The 18,530-nt window shown below is 37.3% G+C and overlaps 1 protein-coding gene and 1 pseudogene across 9 annotated transcripts in view; both read left to right on the forward strand.

Annotated features, from left to right (window-relative positions):
• The window catches only part of CCDC66 (coiled-coil domain containing 66), a 91,231-nt gene that overhangs the window by 57,607 nt on the left and 15,094 nt on the right, over positions 1–18,530 (forward strand). For 8 of the 9 annotated variants that reach the window (XM_037798623.1, XM_037798631.1, XM_037798646.1 and 5 more), the window contains 5 exons: positions 4,015–4,259; positions 4,474–4,558; positions 5,377–5,538; positions 9,928–10,072; positions 10,472–10,612. In XM_037798623.1, the coding sequence (XP_037654551.1) occupies positions 4,015–4,259; positions 4,474–4,558; positions 5,377–5,538; positions 9,928–10,072; positions 10,472–10,612 (778 nt within the window). The remainder of the gene's footprint in view (positions 1–4,014; positions 4,260–4,473; positions 4,559–5,376; positions 5,539–9,927; positions 10,073–10,471; positions 10,613–18,530) is intronic. The other variant, XM_037798638.1, reaches the window with a different exon arrangement.
• Positions 2,710–3,418, forward strand: LOC119505771 (annotated as a pseudogene).

Genomic DNA, 18,530 nt, shown 5'->3' on the forward strand with positions numbered 1-18,530 from the left:
CCTCCCCATTTTTAACACCTTGCAAGGTTGACATTTGCTTGTTCTCCCTCGTAAAAGAACATATTTGTACATTTTATCACAATTGTTGAATACTCTAGATTTCACCAAGTTACACAGTCCCAGTCATTATCTTTCCTCCTTTCTTGTGGTGTCTCACGTGCTCCCCATCTTCCTCTCTCAACCGTATTCATAGTTACCTTTGTTCAGTGTACTTCCATTGTTGTGCTACCATCTCCCAAAATTGTGTTCCAAACCACACACTCCTGTCTTCTATCACCCTGTAGTGCTCCCTTTAGTATTTCCTGTAGGGCAGGTATCTTGTTCACAAAGTCTCTCATTGTCTGTTTGTCAGAAAATATTTTGAGCTCTCCCTCATATTTGAAGGACAGCTTTGCTGGATACAGGATTCTTGGTTGGTGGTTTTTCTCTTTCAGTATCTTAAACATATCACACCACTTCCTTCTTGCCTCCATGGTTTCTACTGAGAGATCCGCACATAGTCTTATTAAGCTTCCTTTGTATGTAATGGATTGCTTTTCTCTTGCTGCTTTCAGGATTCTCTGTTTGTCTTTGACATTTGATAATCTGATTATTAAGTGTCTTGGCGTAGGCCTATTCATATCTCTTCTGTTTGGAGTACGCTGCGCTTCTTGGATCTGTAATTTTATGTCTTTCTTAAGAGATGAGAAATTTTCATGAATTATTTCCTCTATTATTGCTTCTGCCCCCTTTCCCCTCTCTTCTCCTTCTGGGACACCAATGATACGTACATTATTGTACTTTGTTTCATCTTTGAGTTCCCGGAGACGTTGCTCATATTTTTTCATTCTTTTCTCCATCTGCTCCTTTGTGTGTAGGCTTTCAGGTGTTTTGTTCTCCAGTTCCTGAGTGTTTTCTTCTGCCTCTTGAGATCTGTTGTTGTATGTTTCCATTGTGTCTTTCATCTCTTGTGTTGTGCCTTTCATTTCCATAGATTCTACCAGTAGGTTTTTTGAACTTTTGATTTCTGCCGTATACAGGTCCAGTGCTTCCTTTACAGCCTCTATCTCTTTTGCAATATCTTCTCTAAACTTTTTGAATTGATTTAGCATTAGTTGTTTAAATTCCTGTATCTCAGTTGAAGTGTACGTTTGTTCCTTTGACTGGGCCATAACTTTGTTTTTCTTAGTGTAGGTTGTAATTTTCTGTTGTCTAGTCATGGTTTCCTTGTTTATCCAAATCAGGTTTTCCCAGACCAGAACAGAGGGAAGAAATATTCAGTATCTGGTTTCCCTGTGGGTGTGTCTTAGAAAATTGCTCCACCCTTTGATGCCTCGGGTCACTGTGCTTTTCTGCCCAGCAGGTGACGCCTGTTAGCCTGTAATTCTTGACTGGTGTGAGGAGGTATGGCTGTGTTCCCCCAGGCTCTGGGGTCTGGTTCTCAATGGAAAGGGCCCCACCCCTTTCCTCCTAGAGAAGACAGAGCCCCCAGGTGGAGGTCATTAGCATTTCAATGGTCTCGCTCTCTGCTTGTGGTGTCTCCACCCTTCCCAGAGTCACAGCCCTGGAAACTTAAAATGACTGGGGCTTTCTCCACTGAGCCGAAAAAGAAGCAGATAGTCCCCTCAGACCCAGTCAAGGCGACCCTCCGGCTCTCCCAGGTCAGTCGTCACCCAAAGCCTCTGTCTGTTTTTTGGGGCTGCATACCTGTAGTGAGCAGTTCACACTCGCTACTTAAAACCCCAGTTGGAGCTCAGCTGAGCCGTATTTGCTTGCTGGGAGAGAGCTTCTCTCTGGCACCACGCGGCTCTGCAGCTTGGGCTATGGGGGAGGGGGTCTCCCGACCTGGTTCCACAGGTTTTACTTACAGATTTTATGCTGTGTTCTTGGGCATTCCTCCCAATTCAGGTTGGTGTATGATGAGTGGATGGTCTCGTTTGTCCCCCCGCAGTTATTCTGGATTATTTACTAGTTGTTTCTGGTTTTTTGTAGTTGTTCCAGGGGGACTGCTTAGCTTCCACTCCTCTCTATGCCGCCATCTTGCCTCTGTATAGAATTTTGAAAATCATCTTATAATTGTTTTGGAGAATTTTATATCCATATTACATTAGAAAATTTCCTTTCCTTACCCTTATATATTGTATCAATATAAAATTTGAAAATATAGTAGTATATTTTAGAAACAGGAATTTGCGAATCAGTATATACTACTTTATTGTATTCTCAGATTTTTTTATTTGAAGTGTTTGCTTCTCTTTTAGAAGATGCCTCACTGATTTAAAGTCTGTATAAATTACTTTGGCAAGACTTGCAAATATAAATTGCTTAGGAAAAGAGAACTGTACTTTAGACAGTATTGATGGCTGTTGTTTAGGAAGAAGTACCACTGGAGCACCCAAGAACAGCAGAGAAAGTGGATTGAAGAGTTGAATAAGCAAATAGAAGATGACTGGCAAAGAAAAACAGAGGACAAAATTAATATATATTCAGAGATATTCTGTGATGCTTTAAGCTATAAAAAAATATTTTTCCATTAAAAAATAATTTCAAGAGAAAGCAAAAGAAGCAAGAAGCCGAAAGCAGCGAAACCGGGAAGAGGAAGGAGAGATCAGCAGACGACACTATGTTCTTTGCCATGTGACAGAGGAATCCAGGATCCCCAGCAGCTCATCTTCAGGAAGAAGGAATCATTGTATGATGCCTTGATTTGGACATTGTCACAGCCTCAGAATGTAAGCTTCTGCAGAACCTGGGCCTGAAGATGCTACATTATATCAGCAACTTTTTGAAAAGGGAGAAAATTTTGCTTTCTGACAGTCCAGCTTCTCTTTCTGTAGGGACCCTTTTGCAAATGTATAATCTGCATTTCAAAGTGGGTTGTAGAGCAAATGCAAAGTGTTATGTCTCCATCTACTGAAGTACCTTTTATTCATATGGGAAATCAAGTAGTGTCAGAACTTTGTCCAGTAGTCCAGTTCATTAAAGCCAAGGGCCAGTCTCTTAGCAATAGGTTGGATGAAGTCCAAAGATCAGAAATGGATGTTTACATGGAATTAGTCAACAGTATGTTGTTGACTGCAGAGGTCACTCATGCTAGGTGTGGATCTCCTTGCCTTTGGCTGTATGTTGGCCTATCAGAAACAGTGGGAAGTCAAGCATAAGTTTAAAGCTATTGGATGGGGTGACAAGACTCTGGATGTCTTGGAAGATGTAGACCAGAGCTTTTCTCAGAGACTGGGAACACAACTATGTTTCTTCATTAAGTGGCTTACTGAACTAGATGCACTGGTATTTGGGCATCTGTACATCATTCTTACCACATAATTGACCGATGGTGAACTTTCTGAGAAGGTGAAAAACTGTAGCAACCTCAAGTAGAACTGAACAGCACTATTTTTAAGATCATGATAAAGGCAGCTTACTTATAAGATTAACTTAGAATTACTTGTTAACTTTATTAATTTCTAAAAATCTAACTTATGAATTATATATATTTGAATATTATAATAGATAATAGTATCAGAATTTTACAACCAAAAACAACTGCTTTTGGAAATCTCAAAACATATATGGTTTAAATGTACTGTTCTTTAGTACACATTAAAATAATTCTGAATTATTCCATTTGTTTTATTGTACTCAATATCTTGAAATACATGTATAAAATGAAAGCATAAACAGCTAAAAATAATAGTAATTTCCTAAAGTCTTTAACCTTAAACTACTTGACTAGACTGGTATTTGCTCATATGAGCCTGTTTTCATTGAAAGCATTCAGTGCCTTCAATGAAGTGAGAGTTTGTGTCACTTATAGTTTACTTTTTAGATACTTCCTGATTATTGGAATGTCTTATATTTTCCAAGTAAGTTATCTAAATGTGTATGGAATCAAAATGGAATGTGATTTTGTTAAAGTTTTTAGTGCTTATTCTACTGTATGGTGACTTTTAGAAACACATTTGATTGTCATTTAGGATTTTATATGTGAAAGAACAATTGGAAAAATTCTTAGCAATTCTTATTTGCCATGATTAGGGTGAGGAAGATGACAGATGGGCAGTGCATTTTGATTCCCTCTATCCTGGTTCTCAGTCTCAACTCTCCTCTCAGTCAACACACAAACAACCAGAGTACTTCTGTGTCTCTCCTGACACTCAGGAGCTAGCTGACATCAGCAATGTGTATATACCTACAACTGGAAGCCAGGTTGAACCTTCAAAGGAGGAACATATAGCACAACCTGTTAGGGATGTGGCTGTGGCAAACAGTGAAAAAACAAAGTAAGTTCATTCCTAAGTATTTATTGATGGTTAATTAAGTCTGTATTCTTTCGTAGGACTTTTTATTTTTGTTTAATGTCTGGTGGGTTTCAGTTCTTGGTGTTTTTCTTTGAAATAAAAATGATTAGTAGATTTATTCTTAGTAAAAATGATTTGGGACGATGTCAAACCCACCTTTGCAGATTTTACATCTCTAATGTATTTATCTTGCTAGCTTTCTCCGTTCTATGACTGCTCTCTTGGACCCAGCTGAGATTGAGGAACGAGACAGACGGCGACAGAAACAGTTAGAGCATCAGGTACTGCAATATAAAACATTTTTCTTTGTCTTAATAAGTAATATGCCTGGCAAACAGATAACTAAGTAGATAGACATTAAAATTGCAGCAGTACAAACTTATAGCATAGGTTCTGTCAAATCCTGTGATGCCTTAACTGGCATTATGGTATTCGCGTTATACTTGTGCTTAGAACCAGACTGTATCAACCACCTGTTTTCCCATAGACGAGGTCTTTAATATACATATAGTGCACATAAATTTGCACTGTCTTAATAAGTTAATATAAGATCTTTTTTCTTCAGTTTAGTATCTTGAATTCTGTTCAGGATGAAAATTAGTTCTTTAAAATTGAAATATATGGAAGATTGAGGTAGAAATATGATTAAGAAATCTAGCAAATAGCATAAGAAAGAAGGCTCTGATTAAAATGTTCTCCCAATTTTAGTCCAGTCCTAAAGGGACTTAAATGTCTGAGTAATTCTTTAAAACCTTTGATATATGTAGAATTTGGCTTAGTTAATAAGGTTACTCTTAATCAGTTCAACGAGCAGACATTTACATAGAACATCTGCTACTTCCCAAGTTCTGTGCTAAGCATTGAGATTATTTCTTCTGTTTTACTCTGATTTCTTCTAGCCCTCCTGGGTTTGAAGAAAAAGCCTGGAGAACTTGGTTAGATAAGTGGGAAATAGGAGAAATACATGGGATATTTGACACTCTTTAACTTTACCCATATGTATATATACTTCTTATATACTGAGAAATTTATTCTTGAATCACCAAACAAATGCTTCATGGTTATAGTGGCAGTGATTTATGTGATTATTTATGATTAGAAAGCCATCACTGCGCAGGTAGAGGAGAAACGCAGGAAGAAGCAACTAGAAGAAGAACAAAGAAAGAAAGAAGAACAGGAAGAAGAACGTCGCTTAGCACGGGAACGAGAAGAGATGCAGAAACAGTATGAAGAAGACCTACTTAGGCAAAAGCAAAAGGAAGTAGGTATTTAAATTCTGTTAACATTTTAGAATAAAAACAGATGTAGTATATTGTCTTTACCTTTGTTTTTAAAGGAAAAATAACCAGAAGTTGAACATTTGCTTGTGTTTTGAAATTATAAAGCTGTATGTGCTAACACTACGGCTTTACATAAAGAAAACTAGGAAAGTAAGGGAGAACCTTGAGAAGGTTTTATTGTTTCACATTATTAGTTCACAAATGCTATATTGCCTGGGCTTTTTCTTTTTGCTAAGAAGGTCAAGGTGAGTATTAAAGCACAAAGCAAAAGTTATCCATGTGCTTGTTTTTGACATGAATGTTTTCTCCATAATAATTATTATATTAATAATAATTCTAGATCTATTAAGAGGAATGATAGGCTTTTTCTATCCATATGCATTTGTGAACAGGAACATGTATTTGCAGAGTGATTGGCTGGAATTGATGATACAGCCTGTGGCTGTGTTAGATGTTTTCTCCATGCTAAACCATGGTTTTTAAAAAGAGTAGGTATCTGACTGATTAGGAGAACCTCTGTATTTAGTGGTGTAGGCAAGAAGGGCATTGTGGTGTCAAGTGCATGTTTCAGGTGACTGACAGCAAATTTTACCATGACTGGATTGCCAAGGAGTTGTGAGGTTTAAAGAGTAAAACTCATAGCACATCCCTGAAGCCAAGGGTGGGTGTGGGACCAAGAGCCTGGGTTTTCTGGCTTTTTCCTACTTGGAACCTTCGCTAGAAAATGGGCTGATAAAGTGGATGCATGGTGTGGGCTCCTTTATCATTGTTGAATAGGCTAAGCCAGCTACCCCTGTGAAATAACTAGGTATAGGAGAAAATCAAAGTATTATTTGCTTGAACTGCAAGAACTGGCCATACTCCTTGTTTTACCTTTTTTTTTTTTTTAATTTAGTTTTATTGAGATTGTTCACATACCGTACAATCATCCAAAGATCCGAAGTGCACAATCAGTTGCCCATGGTACCATCATACAGCTGTGCATCCATCACCACAATTTTTTTTTTTTTTTTTTCAATTTTTGGAGCATTTTCATTACTCCAGAAAAGAAAGAAAGACAAAAAAGAAAGCTCAAATCCTCCCATACCCCTAACCACCCTCCCCCTCCATTACTGACTCATAGTATTGGTATAGTACATTTGTTACTGTTGATGAAAGAATGTTAAAATACTACTAACTGTAGTACATAGTTTGCAGTAGGTATATTTTTTCGCTATATACCCCTCGCCATTCTTCAGCCTTGTTCTATATCCTGGTAACTTATATTTCACGTCATGAGTTTGCATATTATAATTAGTTCATGTCAATGAGACCATACAATATTTGTCCTTATGTGTCTGGCTTATTTCACTCAATTTAGTGCCCTCAAGGTTTCTTCATCAACCTGTTTTTTTTTTAAAGATGGTTTTGTTCACCCACCATACATTCTGTCCTAAGCAAACAACCGATGGTTCCCTGTATAATCGTGTATTTATGCATTCACCACCATCACCACTATCTATATAAGGACATCTCCGTTTCTTCCACAAAGGAGGAGGAGGAGTCAAAGAAGGTAGAGAGAAAAAAGAAAGAGAAAAAAAAAAACAGCTAAAAAGCAACAAAAGGAAAGATGAATTAAAGTACAGTAAAAGAGAGAACATCACCAATGCCAACAGGCCCCTATCCCTCGCTATGTCCCCCTCATACTCATTTAGCTTTGGTATATTGCCTTTGTTACATTAAAGGAAGCATTAATACAATGTTTCTGTTGACCATAATCTCTAGTTTGCATTGATTGTATTTTTTCCCCCAGTACCACGCCATTATTACACCTTGCAAGGTTTTCATTCGTTTTCCCTCATGTAAAAACATAGTTGTACATTTTATCACAATTGTTGAGCACTCTAGGTTTCACTGAGTTATCCAGTCCCAGTCTTTATCTTCCCTCTTTCTGTCTGGTGTCCCACATGTTCCTAACCTTCCTCTTTCAACCATACTCACAGTCATCTTAGTTCAGTGTACTTACATTGCTGTGCTACCATCACCCAAAATTGTGTTCCAGACTTCCCACTCCTGTCTTTTCCTATCTGTCTGTAGTGCTCCTTTTAATGTTTCATGTAGAGCAAGTATCTTGTTCACAAACTCTCATTGTCTGTCAGAGAATATTTTAAACTCTCCCTCATATTTGAAGGACAGTTTTGCCAGATATAGGAATCTTGGTTGGTAGCTTTTCCCTTTCAGTATCTTAAAATATCACACCACTTCTTCTTGCCTCCATGGTTGCTACTGAGAAATCCACACAGTCTTATCATGCTTCCTTTGTATGTGATGTATTGCTTTTCTCTCGCAGCTTTCAGGATTCTCTCTTTGTCTTTGATGTTTGATAATCTGATTATTAAGTGTCTTGGCATAGGCCCATTCAGGTCTCTTCTGTTTGGGGTATGCTGCACTTCTTGGATCTGTAATTTTATGTCTTTCATAAAAGAAGGGAAATTTTCATTGATTATTTCCTCTTTTGTTGCTTCTTCCCCTTTTCCCTTCTCTTCTCCCTCTGGACACATACATTCCATGACATGTACATTCCTGCATTTCATGTTGTCATTCAGTTCCTGAAGATGGTCCTCATATTTTTCCATTCTTTTCCCTATCTGTTCTTCTGTGTGTAGGATTTCAGGTGTCTTGTTCTCCAGTTCCTGAGTGTTTTCTTCTGCCTCTTGAGATCTGCTGTTGTATGCCTCCATTGTGTTTTTTGTCTTTTGTGTTATGCCTTTCATTTCCACAGATTCTGCTAGTTGTTTTTTCAAATGTGATTTCTACCTGATGTTTGCCCAGTGTTTTCTTTATATCCTTCATCTCTTTTGCTGTATCTTCCCAGAACTTGATTTGGTTTTGATTTGATTTAGCATATTTCTTTGGAAATCTTGAATAGATTTTTCCATTAAAGTGAAACAGTATCTCAACTGTATCTTAATTGAGGTGTAAGTTTGTTCTTTTGGGCCATATCTTCATTTTTCCTGGCATAATTTGTAGTTTTCTGTTGTCTAGGCATCTGGTTTCCTTGGTTACCCCAATCAGATTTTCCCAGACCAGAATGGGTTCAGATCTCAGAATGGGGTTATATTCAGTGTTAAGTTTCCCTGAGGGTGTGTCTTAGAAGATTTACAGACTTTCCTTTGAGGTCTCTGCCACTGGGCTTTTTCTAACCTTCCCAGCAGGTGGCGCCTGTCAGCCTGTCACTCCTGACTAGTGTAAGGTGTGGCCCCTTTAGTTTCTGTTTTGACTGTTTTCCCCTGGGCCCTGGGGTCTGAGTTCTGAAGGGAGGGTTGGTACTATAGCTCGGCCCCACGTCCTTCCTCTTAGGGAAGATATACCCCCTAGGGAGTTATCTTCTGCATTTGAAAAGCTCCTTTTTCTCTCTCGCTCCGTTATCTCCACCCCTGTCTGGGTCAGAGCACTGGGAACTGAAAATGGCTGAGGCTCTCTCCACTGAGCCACTCAGGTTGAGAGAGAGGAAAAGGGAAACAAAGCCCCCTTTCAGAGCCAGTCCAAGGTCCCCTCCATTTCGCTTGTTGGCCAGAGATAGCACCTGGTTTTCTGGGCTCCCTTTCCCGGGACACAGGAGTTTTCTGGCTCTTTAAGGTCAGTCATCACTAAAAGCCTCTGTCTGCTTGTTATGGGTTTGTCTGTGTTTGTAGCTTGTATTCAGCATTCCACATTTGTTCATTAAAACCCCAGTTGGATCCGGGCTGAGCTACATTCACTTGCTCTGGGACTGCTGCTTTCTCCCACAGTGAGGTTTTGCAGCTGAACCGGCTGTTGGGGGAGGGGGCTCCTGGCACTGTTTCACAGTTTTTACTTACAGCTTTTATCCTGCAATCTCGGCCATTCCACCCAGTCCAGATTGGTGTATGACGTGTGGACAGTTACGGTTGTCCCCCAGCAGTTACTCCATTTTATTTGCTAGTTGTTCCTGGTTGTTTATTAGTTGCTCCAGGGGACTAACTAAATTCCACTCCTCTCTATGCCACCATCTTGCCCTCCCCTCTTGTTTTACCTTTTAACACCTATTTTTAAAAAATTCTATTTTTAATCTTAATAGAATTATGATGGAATTGACTGTTGCTTTTTGAAACTTTGAAACTTTATTAGTATAAAACTTGAAATGTGAAAAAAAGTTTGTATATTTATGATTTCTAATGTATTTGTAGAAAGAAATGTTAGAAAGTAAGTGTCAAAAGGACAAGAACTTTGCTGTTTGCTGCTATCTCTGCTGTGTTCAGAACAGTGCCTGGCACAGAGAAGTGTAGAAAATATTTATTGAAAGATAATAATCATGTTTTTACAAGTTTGATATTGTATTTAATGACTTTGTACACTTCTCCTATTGATAGGAAATCATGACTTTCAAAACAAATGAGCTATTCCAGATGATGCAGAGAGCACAGGAGCTGGCACAGAGACTGAAACAAGAACAGAGAATCCGAGAATTGACTCAAAAGGGACATGACACCTCTAGATTGATTAAAAATCTTGGCAGTAAGTACTTAACCAGAATTTATTTAGAATACTTTTTGACAGTAATTTTAAATAATTGCATATTTTTAATACTTTTAACGTACTTACTAAACATTTTTAAAGGAATTTCAGACCTTTTACTGATATAACTTTATAAATAGGAATGCTTATTGTACTTGGGAAGCTGCATTTAAAATACAGCTAAAGTTACACCTTTCAATATCTTCACATATTTCCACATACATAAGAAAATATTTAATAAATATTTATTATTTTACACATTTTCTTATGTGTTGTTCACAATCCTGTGCTATCGGTAAATTGTGTACTTTTGTACCCATTTTTTTTTTTTTTTTACAAAGAAAAATACTGATATTCCTGAACTGCCATTTTACCTGATAATTTATTTCTCATTGCCAGTTGATGCAACACAAATGGAATATAATACATCCAGTAGCACCATTTCAAATTCAAGAACTGACTCGGATGAAGTCAATGATAAGATGAATACATGTATCAATTCTGTGACCTCTCCCAAGAAGGACGCTACTGTGCAAACGGGTATTTGTTTAGAAATTATGATCTGATTTAAAATTAAAGTCATAATTTTAAAAATTAAAATCAACTTCAGTTAAAGTTTGAAATTAAAGGAATTTGAGGTTGAGGAATGAATTAGAAATTAAAGGGTTCTCTTAACTTTTAGTTTTTTATAACAGCCTGATATGTGATATAACTCACATATCATACAATTCACCCTTTCAAAGCGTACAATTCAGTTTTGGTATAGTCACAGAATTGTGCAACCATCAGTACAGTTTTAGAACATTTTCATTACCTCAAAAAGTAACCCTGTAACCATTAGTCACTCTCCATTCACCCCCACTCCTTCAGAGCTTGGCAACCACTGATATTCTTTCTGTTTATGAGTTGCCTATTCTGGGCATTTCATATAATTGGAATCATACAATATGAAGTCTGTTGTGACTGGCTTCTTTTACTTAGCCTAATGTTTTGAGATTTACCCATGTTGTATCATGTATGAGTGTGTCATTCCTCCCCCTTTTTTTTTGCCATTTTCATTCCTTTCTATGGCTGATTAACATACCATTATATAGCTATATCACATTTTGCTTAAACATTCATCAGTTGATGAACATTTGGGTTATTTTCACTCTGGCTATTATTAATAAAGTTATGAGTATTCATGTAAAAGCTTTTGTTTGACCACCTATTTTCAAATTTTCTTGGCTATATAATTAGGAATGGCATTGTTAGGTCATATGGTAATTGTGTGTAGCATTTTGAGGAACTGCCAAATTTTTCCAAAGCAGCTGCACCATTTTATGTTACTATTAGCAGTATATGAGCATTCCAATTTCTTTAATCCTCCTCAACACTTGTTATTGTGTCTTTTTGATTATAGCCATTCTAATGAGTTTGAAGTGGTGTCTTATTGTGGCTTTGATTTGCATTTCCCTAATGACTAATGATGTTCAGCATCTTTTGCTGCTCTAAAATTTGTAAAGTAGGTAATATGTTCATATCCATGTAGGGAATATTATAGGTCTCCATTGCTTATGATGAATCCTTTCAGCCCTTCACCTGTGTGTCCAGGAAATCTTTTTAAATTTTTAAAAATAACCTCCAGGAAATTGTTTTGCCTTTTGACTTTTTAAACTATTTGGCAGTGGACCCTCCTGTTAGTATTTGTGGTGTTTGTGGATCCTAGGGTAACTTAAAGAGACAAAAACCAATTTGTTGGCCATGTTAGGTTATAATATTATCATAGGGATACCTAAGAGCCACTCAGAAGTTGGTGGTGCGAAGACTCAAACCCAGAATGTCTTAAGGAAATCCTTTCCCTAACATAACACTGTTTCCTGCCAATTTTATATACTGTTTCTATACAATATACATTACCTACATCATGTATCAGGGAAGTAGAAAGGAACCTTGAACAGAGAAGTAAGGTAAAGCAGTTTACCAATGCGTCTGTTCCCTTAAGTGAAGTTGTTCTGCTTATGAGTTCTTGGTATATTTTGATAGTCTGCTCTTAAGCATGGAAGACCCTGGTTTAGTCCTTGTCCTATGTCCAGATAAATACCACTTCCCCTATGTCCAGATAATTATCAAAACTAAGTGAAACTAAGTTTTAAGACAGTGAAATTATGTATATGATCACTGGGAGTCTCTAAATAAGGGAATTTAAAGAGCCCAGCATCTCAAAATAGGATAATTCAAAATGACTTATTGAGAAAGGGACTGTTTTCAAAGGAGTGGTTATAAGGGCTATAAAGGTCAGCTTGCCAGGGCACAGAGCATGGTAGAGAATGATGGAAAGTGGGTCTGTAGTGACAAAAATAAAGGTTCAGTGTCTAGTACCATAATGTTACAGATGGGGCAACATTAGGAATTAGTCCTAAAGTAGCCCCAGCCTAGAATAGCACCCTTGATATAGTTGATTCCTAAGTCTAAGATAAGTTAGGAGAGCAATAACTGAACTTTTTTTAATGTACTACCTAGACCACCTTATTTCCTTAGCCAATTATGAATTTAAAATTTTAATTATTTGTAGAAAAAAGTCTGAGCAAGGTTGTTGCTTTAACTGGTTACATAACTGTAATAGCTGAGTATATCATTGAACCTTACATAAATTTCAGATGTCTTTTTTTGAGTGTGAATTTTTCCTGTTTTGACAATGGATAAAAGTAAAAATTATGAGATTCAGGGATGGTCTATAGGCAAGATCTGATACTTAGATCAATGGTACATGAGATAAGAACTTAAAATTTCATGAAATATAACATGGCTTTACAACTTTAGCAGCAGGTCCCTAAAAGTTTGGCTGTGGTGAGGGGTAGTGGGTTACTAGAAGAGACACACTTCTGGTGCCTCTGGGGTAAAAAAATGAACTTAAGTATATCTTCAGGATCTTTTAATATTTATATTCTGTTAATTTCAAACCAAGATAACAAGAATACTTCACGTCTTTTTTTTAAAATTCAGTTTTATTTACATATATTCACATACCATACAATCATCCATGGTATACAATCAACTATTCACAGTACCATCATATAGTTGTGCCTCCATCACCCCAATCCATTTTTTTTTTTTGTATTTGAAATCTCTTAGCAGTGAAAATTTATTTAGTTAATTTCTTTTCTCCCTTTTGATCAAGAAGGCATTCTCAATCCCATGATGCTTCTATGGCTTTTTTTTTTTTTTAATTTAATTCAGTTTTACTAAGATATGTGTACATACCATATAATCAACTATGGTGTACAATCATCTGTTCACAGTGCCATCATATAGTTACACATTCATCACCCCAATCCATTTTTGAACATTTTCTTTACACCACAAAGAATAAAAGTAAGAATAAAAAACAAAAGTAAAAACGAACACCCAAATCATCCCCTCATCCTACCCCATCTTCATTTAGTCCCTGTCCCCATTTTTCTACTCATCCATCCATATACTGGGTAAAGGGAGTGTGATCCACAAAGTTTTCACCATCACACTGTCACCCCTTGTAAGCTACATAGTTATACAATCAGTTGTCTTTAAGAGTCAAAGCCACTGGGCTGGAGTTTGATAGTTTCAGGTATTTATTTCTAGCTATTCCAATTCACTAAAACCTAGAAAGGGATATCTATATAGTGCTTAAGAATGCCCACCAGAGTGACCTCTCGACTCCATTTGAAATCTCTCAGCCATTGAAACTTTCTTTTGTTTCATTTCGCTTCCCCCTTTTGGTCAAGAAGATGTTCTCAATCCCACAATGTCAGGTCCAGATTCAACCCCGGGAGTCATATCCCATGTTGCTAGGGAGATTGACACCCCTGGGAGTCAGATCCCACATAAGGGGGAGGGCAGTGAGTTCACTGGCTGAGTTGACTTAGCTAGAGAGAGAGGGATACATCTGAGCAACAAATAGGCACTCAGGGAGAGACTCTTAGGCACAGTTATAAGCAAGTTTAGCCTCCTCTTTGCAGCAATGAGCCTCACTAGGGTAAGCCCCAAGATAAAGGGCTTGGCATATCAAACCATCAGTCCTCAATGTTTATGAGAACTTCGGCAACAACCGAAGGGAGAAAGTCCGACACTTCTGCATTTTCCCCCAGCTTCTCAGGGGGGCCCTGCATATATATTTTTATTCTCTGTCCTAATTACTCTGGGATGTGTCTGTTTCACACAAACCTGTGCAGACCTACCAGATCTCACTTCCTGTTCAAAGTTCCATGTAATAGTGGTGCTTGAATAAACTGACTGTGCAAGTTAAATTGTTCTGTGTGCTACAGAAAATACAGATCCTGTTCCAGATAACCATCTCTTCCCTTGGTCTCACATACAAGTTGAAGTTTTAAAACACAGTCAGTATTGTCCTTTACCTTTAGGCCCAATTTGTCCTAGTCCTCACCAGGTCTTCTTCATTCATATCTCTAATTGAAGTCTGAACTCTTTTTCAGCATTTTTAACAGTTGCTGTATGCGCTAATACTGACATTCATATCTGCTGAGCTCTAACTCGGAGCCTCAGGTGTCCCACAGATACCCAAAGTTCCAGAGACCGATCAGCATCTCAGAATTTGGAGACAGCCATTACAATTCAGGAATAGATTTGACTGCTGTAAGAGCTTACAGACTAGGGACTGTTACAGTAAGCGTTCCCTTGATAAGCTGTGCTCTAAGATTCAATTCTGAGTTTACACATCATAGTTAGTCCATATTAGTGAGGCATTATAGTGTCTGTCTTTGTTTCTGGTGTACTTCACTCAAAATGCTATCTACGGGATCCATTCACCTCACCACGTGTCTCACAGCTTCACTCCTTTTCGCTGTTCAGTATTCCATTGTATGCGTACACCACAGTTTCCCCATAAACACCAGTGTGCAAATGTCCACCCGTGTCCCTGTTCTCAGTTCTTCCAAGCATAGAGCCCATAATGAGTTTGCCTTATGGCACCCACATACTTAGGTTCTTGTGGAACCATCACACTGTCCTCCAGAAAGGGTACAACAGTAAATAGGTACATCCCTCTCTCCATGTTTCCTCCAGCACTTTAATCCCTATTTATATTTTTTCCTACAATTTTACAGAGATATATTCAAATACTGTACAATTATCCACAGTGTACAGTTGTTCACGTTATAGTTGTGCGTTTGTCATCACAGCCAGCACTTGTGCTTATTGATTACTACAAAATAAGTGTTTTTTAGAAATGAATAATAAAAAAGATAATAAAAATATCATACCATACAATATAATAGTAAGGTCAGACAACAACACCACTACCAAGAGTCCCATTACCCCCTCTTATATCCCCCTCATACACATTTAGTTTTGGTATATTGCCTTTGTACATTTAATGGAACCATATTACAATGTTACTGTTGACCACAGACTCCAGTTTGCTTTGATTATATTTTTTCCCCAATACCATCCCATTTTCAACACTTTGCATGGTCAACCTTCATTTGTTCTCCCCCATGTAAAAACATTCCCACATTTGTATATTTAATCACAATCATTAAGCACTCCTGCTTTTCGCAAGTCATACAGTCCCAGTCCCTATCGTCTATCTTTACCTCTGGTGTCATACATGTTCCTAGCCCACCCCTCTAAGCTTCACTCACAGTCATCTTTGTTCAGTGTGTTTACAATATTGTGCTACCATCATTCTGCTGTTGTGGGTTAAAGTGTTCTATAGATGTCTGTCAAATCTAGGTCCTTTATCATACAATTCAACATCTCTGTTTCCTTATTGATCCTCTGTCTAGATGTTCTATCCATCGATGACAGTAGTGTATTGACGTCTCCAACTATTATTGTAGAGATACTTACTTCTACTTTCAATGCTCTCATTGTTTGCCCCATGAATTTTGGGGCACTCTGGCTTGGTGCATAAATATTTCTGATTGTTATATTTTCTTGATGAATTGACCCTTTTATTAATATATAGTGTCCTTCTTTGTCTCTCTTAATTATTTTACTTTTGAAGTCTAATTTGTCTGATACTAATATAGCTACTCCCACTTTTTTCTTGTTGTTTGCGTGAAATATCTTTTTCCAACCTTTCATTTTCAGCCTGTTTGTCTTTGTGTCTAAAGTGAGTTTCTTGTAGACAGCATATAGATGGGCCCTGTTTTTTAATCCATTCTGCCATTCAATGTCTTTTTTTTCTTTTAAATAACATTTTTTTTCAAACTTTTAATTGTGCAATATAGAAAACCGAAAAGCACAAGAAGCGAATACAAAAGTCATCCAGAATCACAAGCAGTTTACGTGTTGACATATCCTTCTAGGTGCTTTATGTGTATACATGAAACTGAGCATAGGTTTTTATGTGTATCATGCTTTTTCATGAATATTTACCAATTCAAAGTCCCAAAGCTATGAGTGTTGGGATAACCAAGAATACATGACACCAACTTAGTCAAGGGGGGGAAAATGTATTCCTACCTTTCTTGAGGACAAAGATTTCATAAAAGACAGAAATGCAAGAGGCCTCTATAGATATTGGCAGAGTTACAAATACTGCATTCCCTTAATGCTCAATTTAAAATTAGACATAAAGCAAGAATACAATAAGGATAATTCATCTAAGAGAATTCATTGTCAGATCTATATTGAAATAGCAAGGTATGTTTCCACTGAAAGCAATGTTTTCCTATGGTACAGCCAAGAGATGTCCATGTACAATGGTTACATCAAAATGGAAATATGAACACAGTTGCATACGTCCCTCCCCCTGCACCTTCTTCCACCCCTCTGCAGCCAACCTAATGAACAAGTTCTGATGCTAGCTGCTCAGAGGTTGTTTAACGATTCCATGTCAAAGATGCTTCTTTTCTGTCAACAAAAAGGTATTTAAAATTTGTTAATTCACAATTTTACTTTTTATCATACATTGTCACCTCAAGAAATATAAAAAGCTTAGATATTGTGAAATAATGAATCTTATCCGCAGTAAACACAGGTATTTTACAAAAAATGCACATAGAACTATAGTTGTAATCTAAAACTCTTCTAGATACAGAGATACTAGCAAAGAGCCCTTTCTCTTCTTCCTCTTCCACTATTTCAATGACTAAAGTACAGAAATGCGCCTGGCTCCAAGAAGTGGATTAGCAAAGTCAATACCAGATGACAGCCTTCCTTTAAACTAACACAAGGACATTTCTATAGGAATTATCTTTCTACTTCTATTTTTAGTATACTTGGGACATTAGGACTTGTCCTTTAATGCACAGCAATAACTAAAATGCCTATACAGAACAATGATCAAACAATCTGAACTTGTCTAACAACTCACAGGCAAAGAACCCTTCCCTCTGCACCTCCGTCCCTACCCCCCCACCCCCTCAGCACACTGCTCCAAGGACATCTATTTCAACAGTGCCATTCCCCAAGTACAGCCATTCCTCTGTATTAACAGAAAAAATATTTAAAGTGTTATTTTACACTCTGTACTTTAACATATGTTGTATACTTCTAAGCACATAGAAAAACTAGGTGTTTCAAATAAGGGCTTAAATTTGTCTACAATACACACAGTAGCTTTGAATAAACCATACCTATGTAACATAGGATATAACCTGAAAATCTCTTCTAAATAGGAACATTCTGGCCTAGAACCCTTCCCCTTCTCACCTCTATCAACCCAGTGGTTGCATCTGCAATGCTTAGAGGGTGTTTTTGTTTTGTTTTGTTTTGTTTAAACGATTTTGCTTCCACAAGTAAAACTGTTGTTTTCAAAACAGAGTCATCCCTATAGATTTTAACATGAAATGTACAAAATGTATTAGTTTACTGACTCTACTTCTGTCATACACTGGTCTAGAAAGACTAGATGATAAAAAATTAGGACTTGTTTGTCCACTATATACATTATATACACAGTGAAGTAAAACAAAATGCATGGACATACAGGATGATGGTTTATCTTGCCCAACTACAGACTTACTGGCATAGAGCCCTTGGCACTTCCTTCTCCCTCCTCCCTGAAACAGCACAAACAGAATGTGTACTGCTCTGAAGGTGGTTTGACCATTCCATCTCCAAAAAATATTTCATACGACTTTTAACAAAACACTATCTACAAAATGTGTTACTTTGCTACCTCTACTTTTAACATACTTTGGGCGCTTGTAAACACCTAGAAAGACTAGATGTTTCAAGTAAGGACTTAAATTTGTCCACTATGTACACAGTAGTGTTCAATAAACTACACACACGTAACAATTGTTATATCTGAAAGTGTCTTCTAAATAGAAACATTCTGGTCTGGAGCCCTTCATTTCTCTGATTCCTTCTCCCCACCACAAAACCAGTGGATGAGTTATAGGCACATGTGTCACTTAGATGGGGTTTTATAATTTCATTTGTGAAAGTTATTTTCAGAAAATAGCCTTTCTAGGAATTTTAACATAGTGTACAAAATGTGTTAGTTTACTAACTCTATTTTTGTCATACA

This window comes from Choloepus didactylus, chromosome 1, assembly GCF_015220235.1.
Source record: "Choloepus didactylus isolate mChoDid1 chromosome 1, mChoDid1.pri, whole genome shotgun sequence".
Taxonomy (NCBI): domain Eukaryota; kingdom Metazoa; phylum Chordata; class Mammalia; order Pilosa; family Megalonychidae; genus Choloepus; species Choloepus didactylus.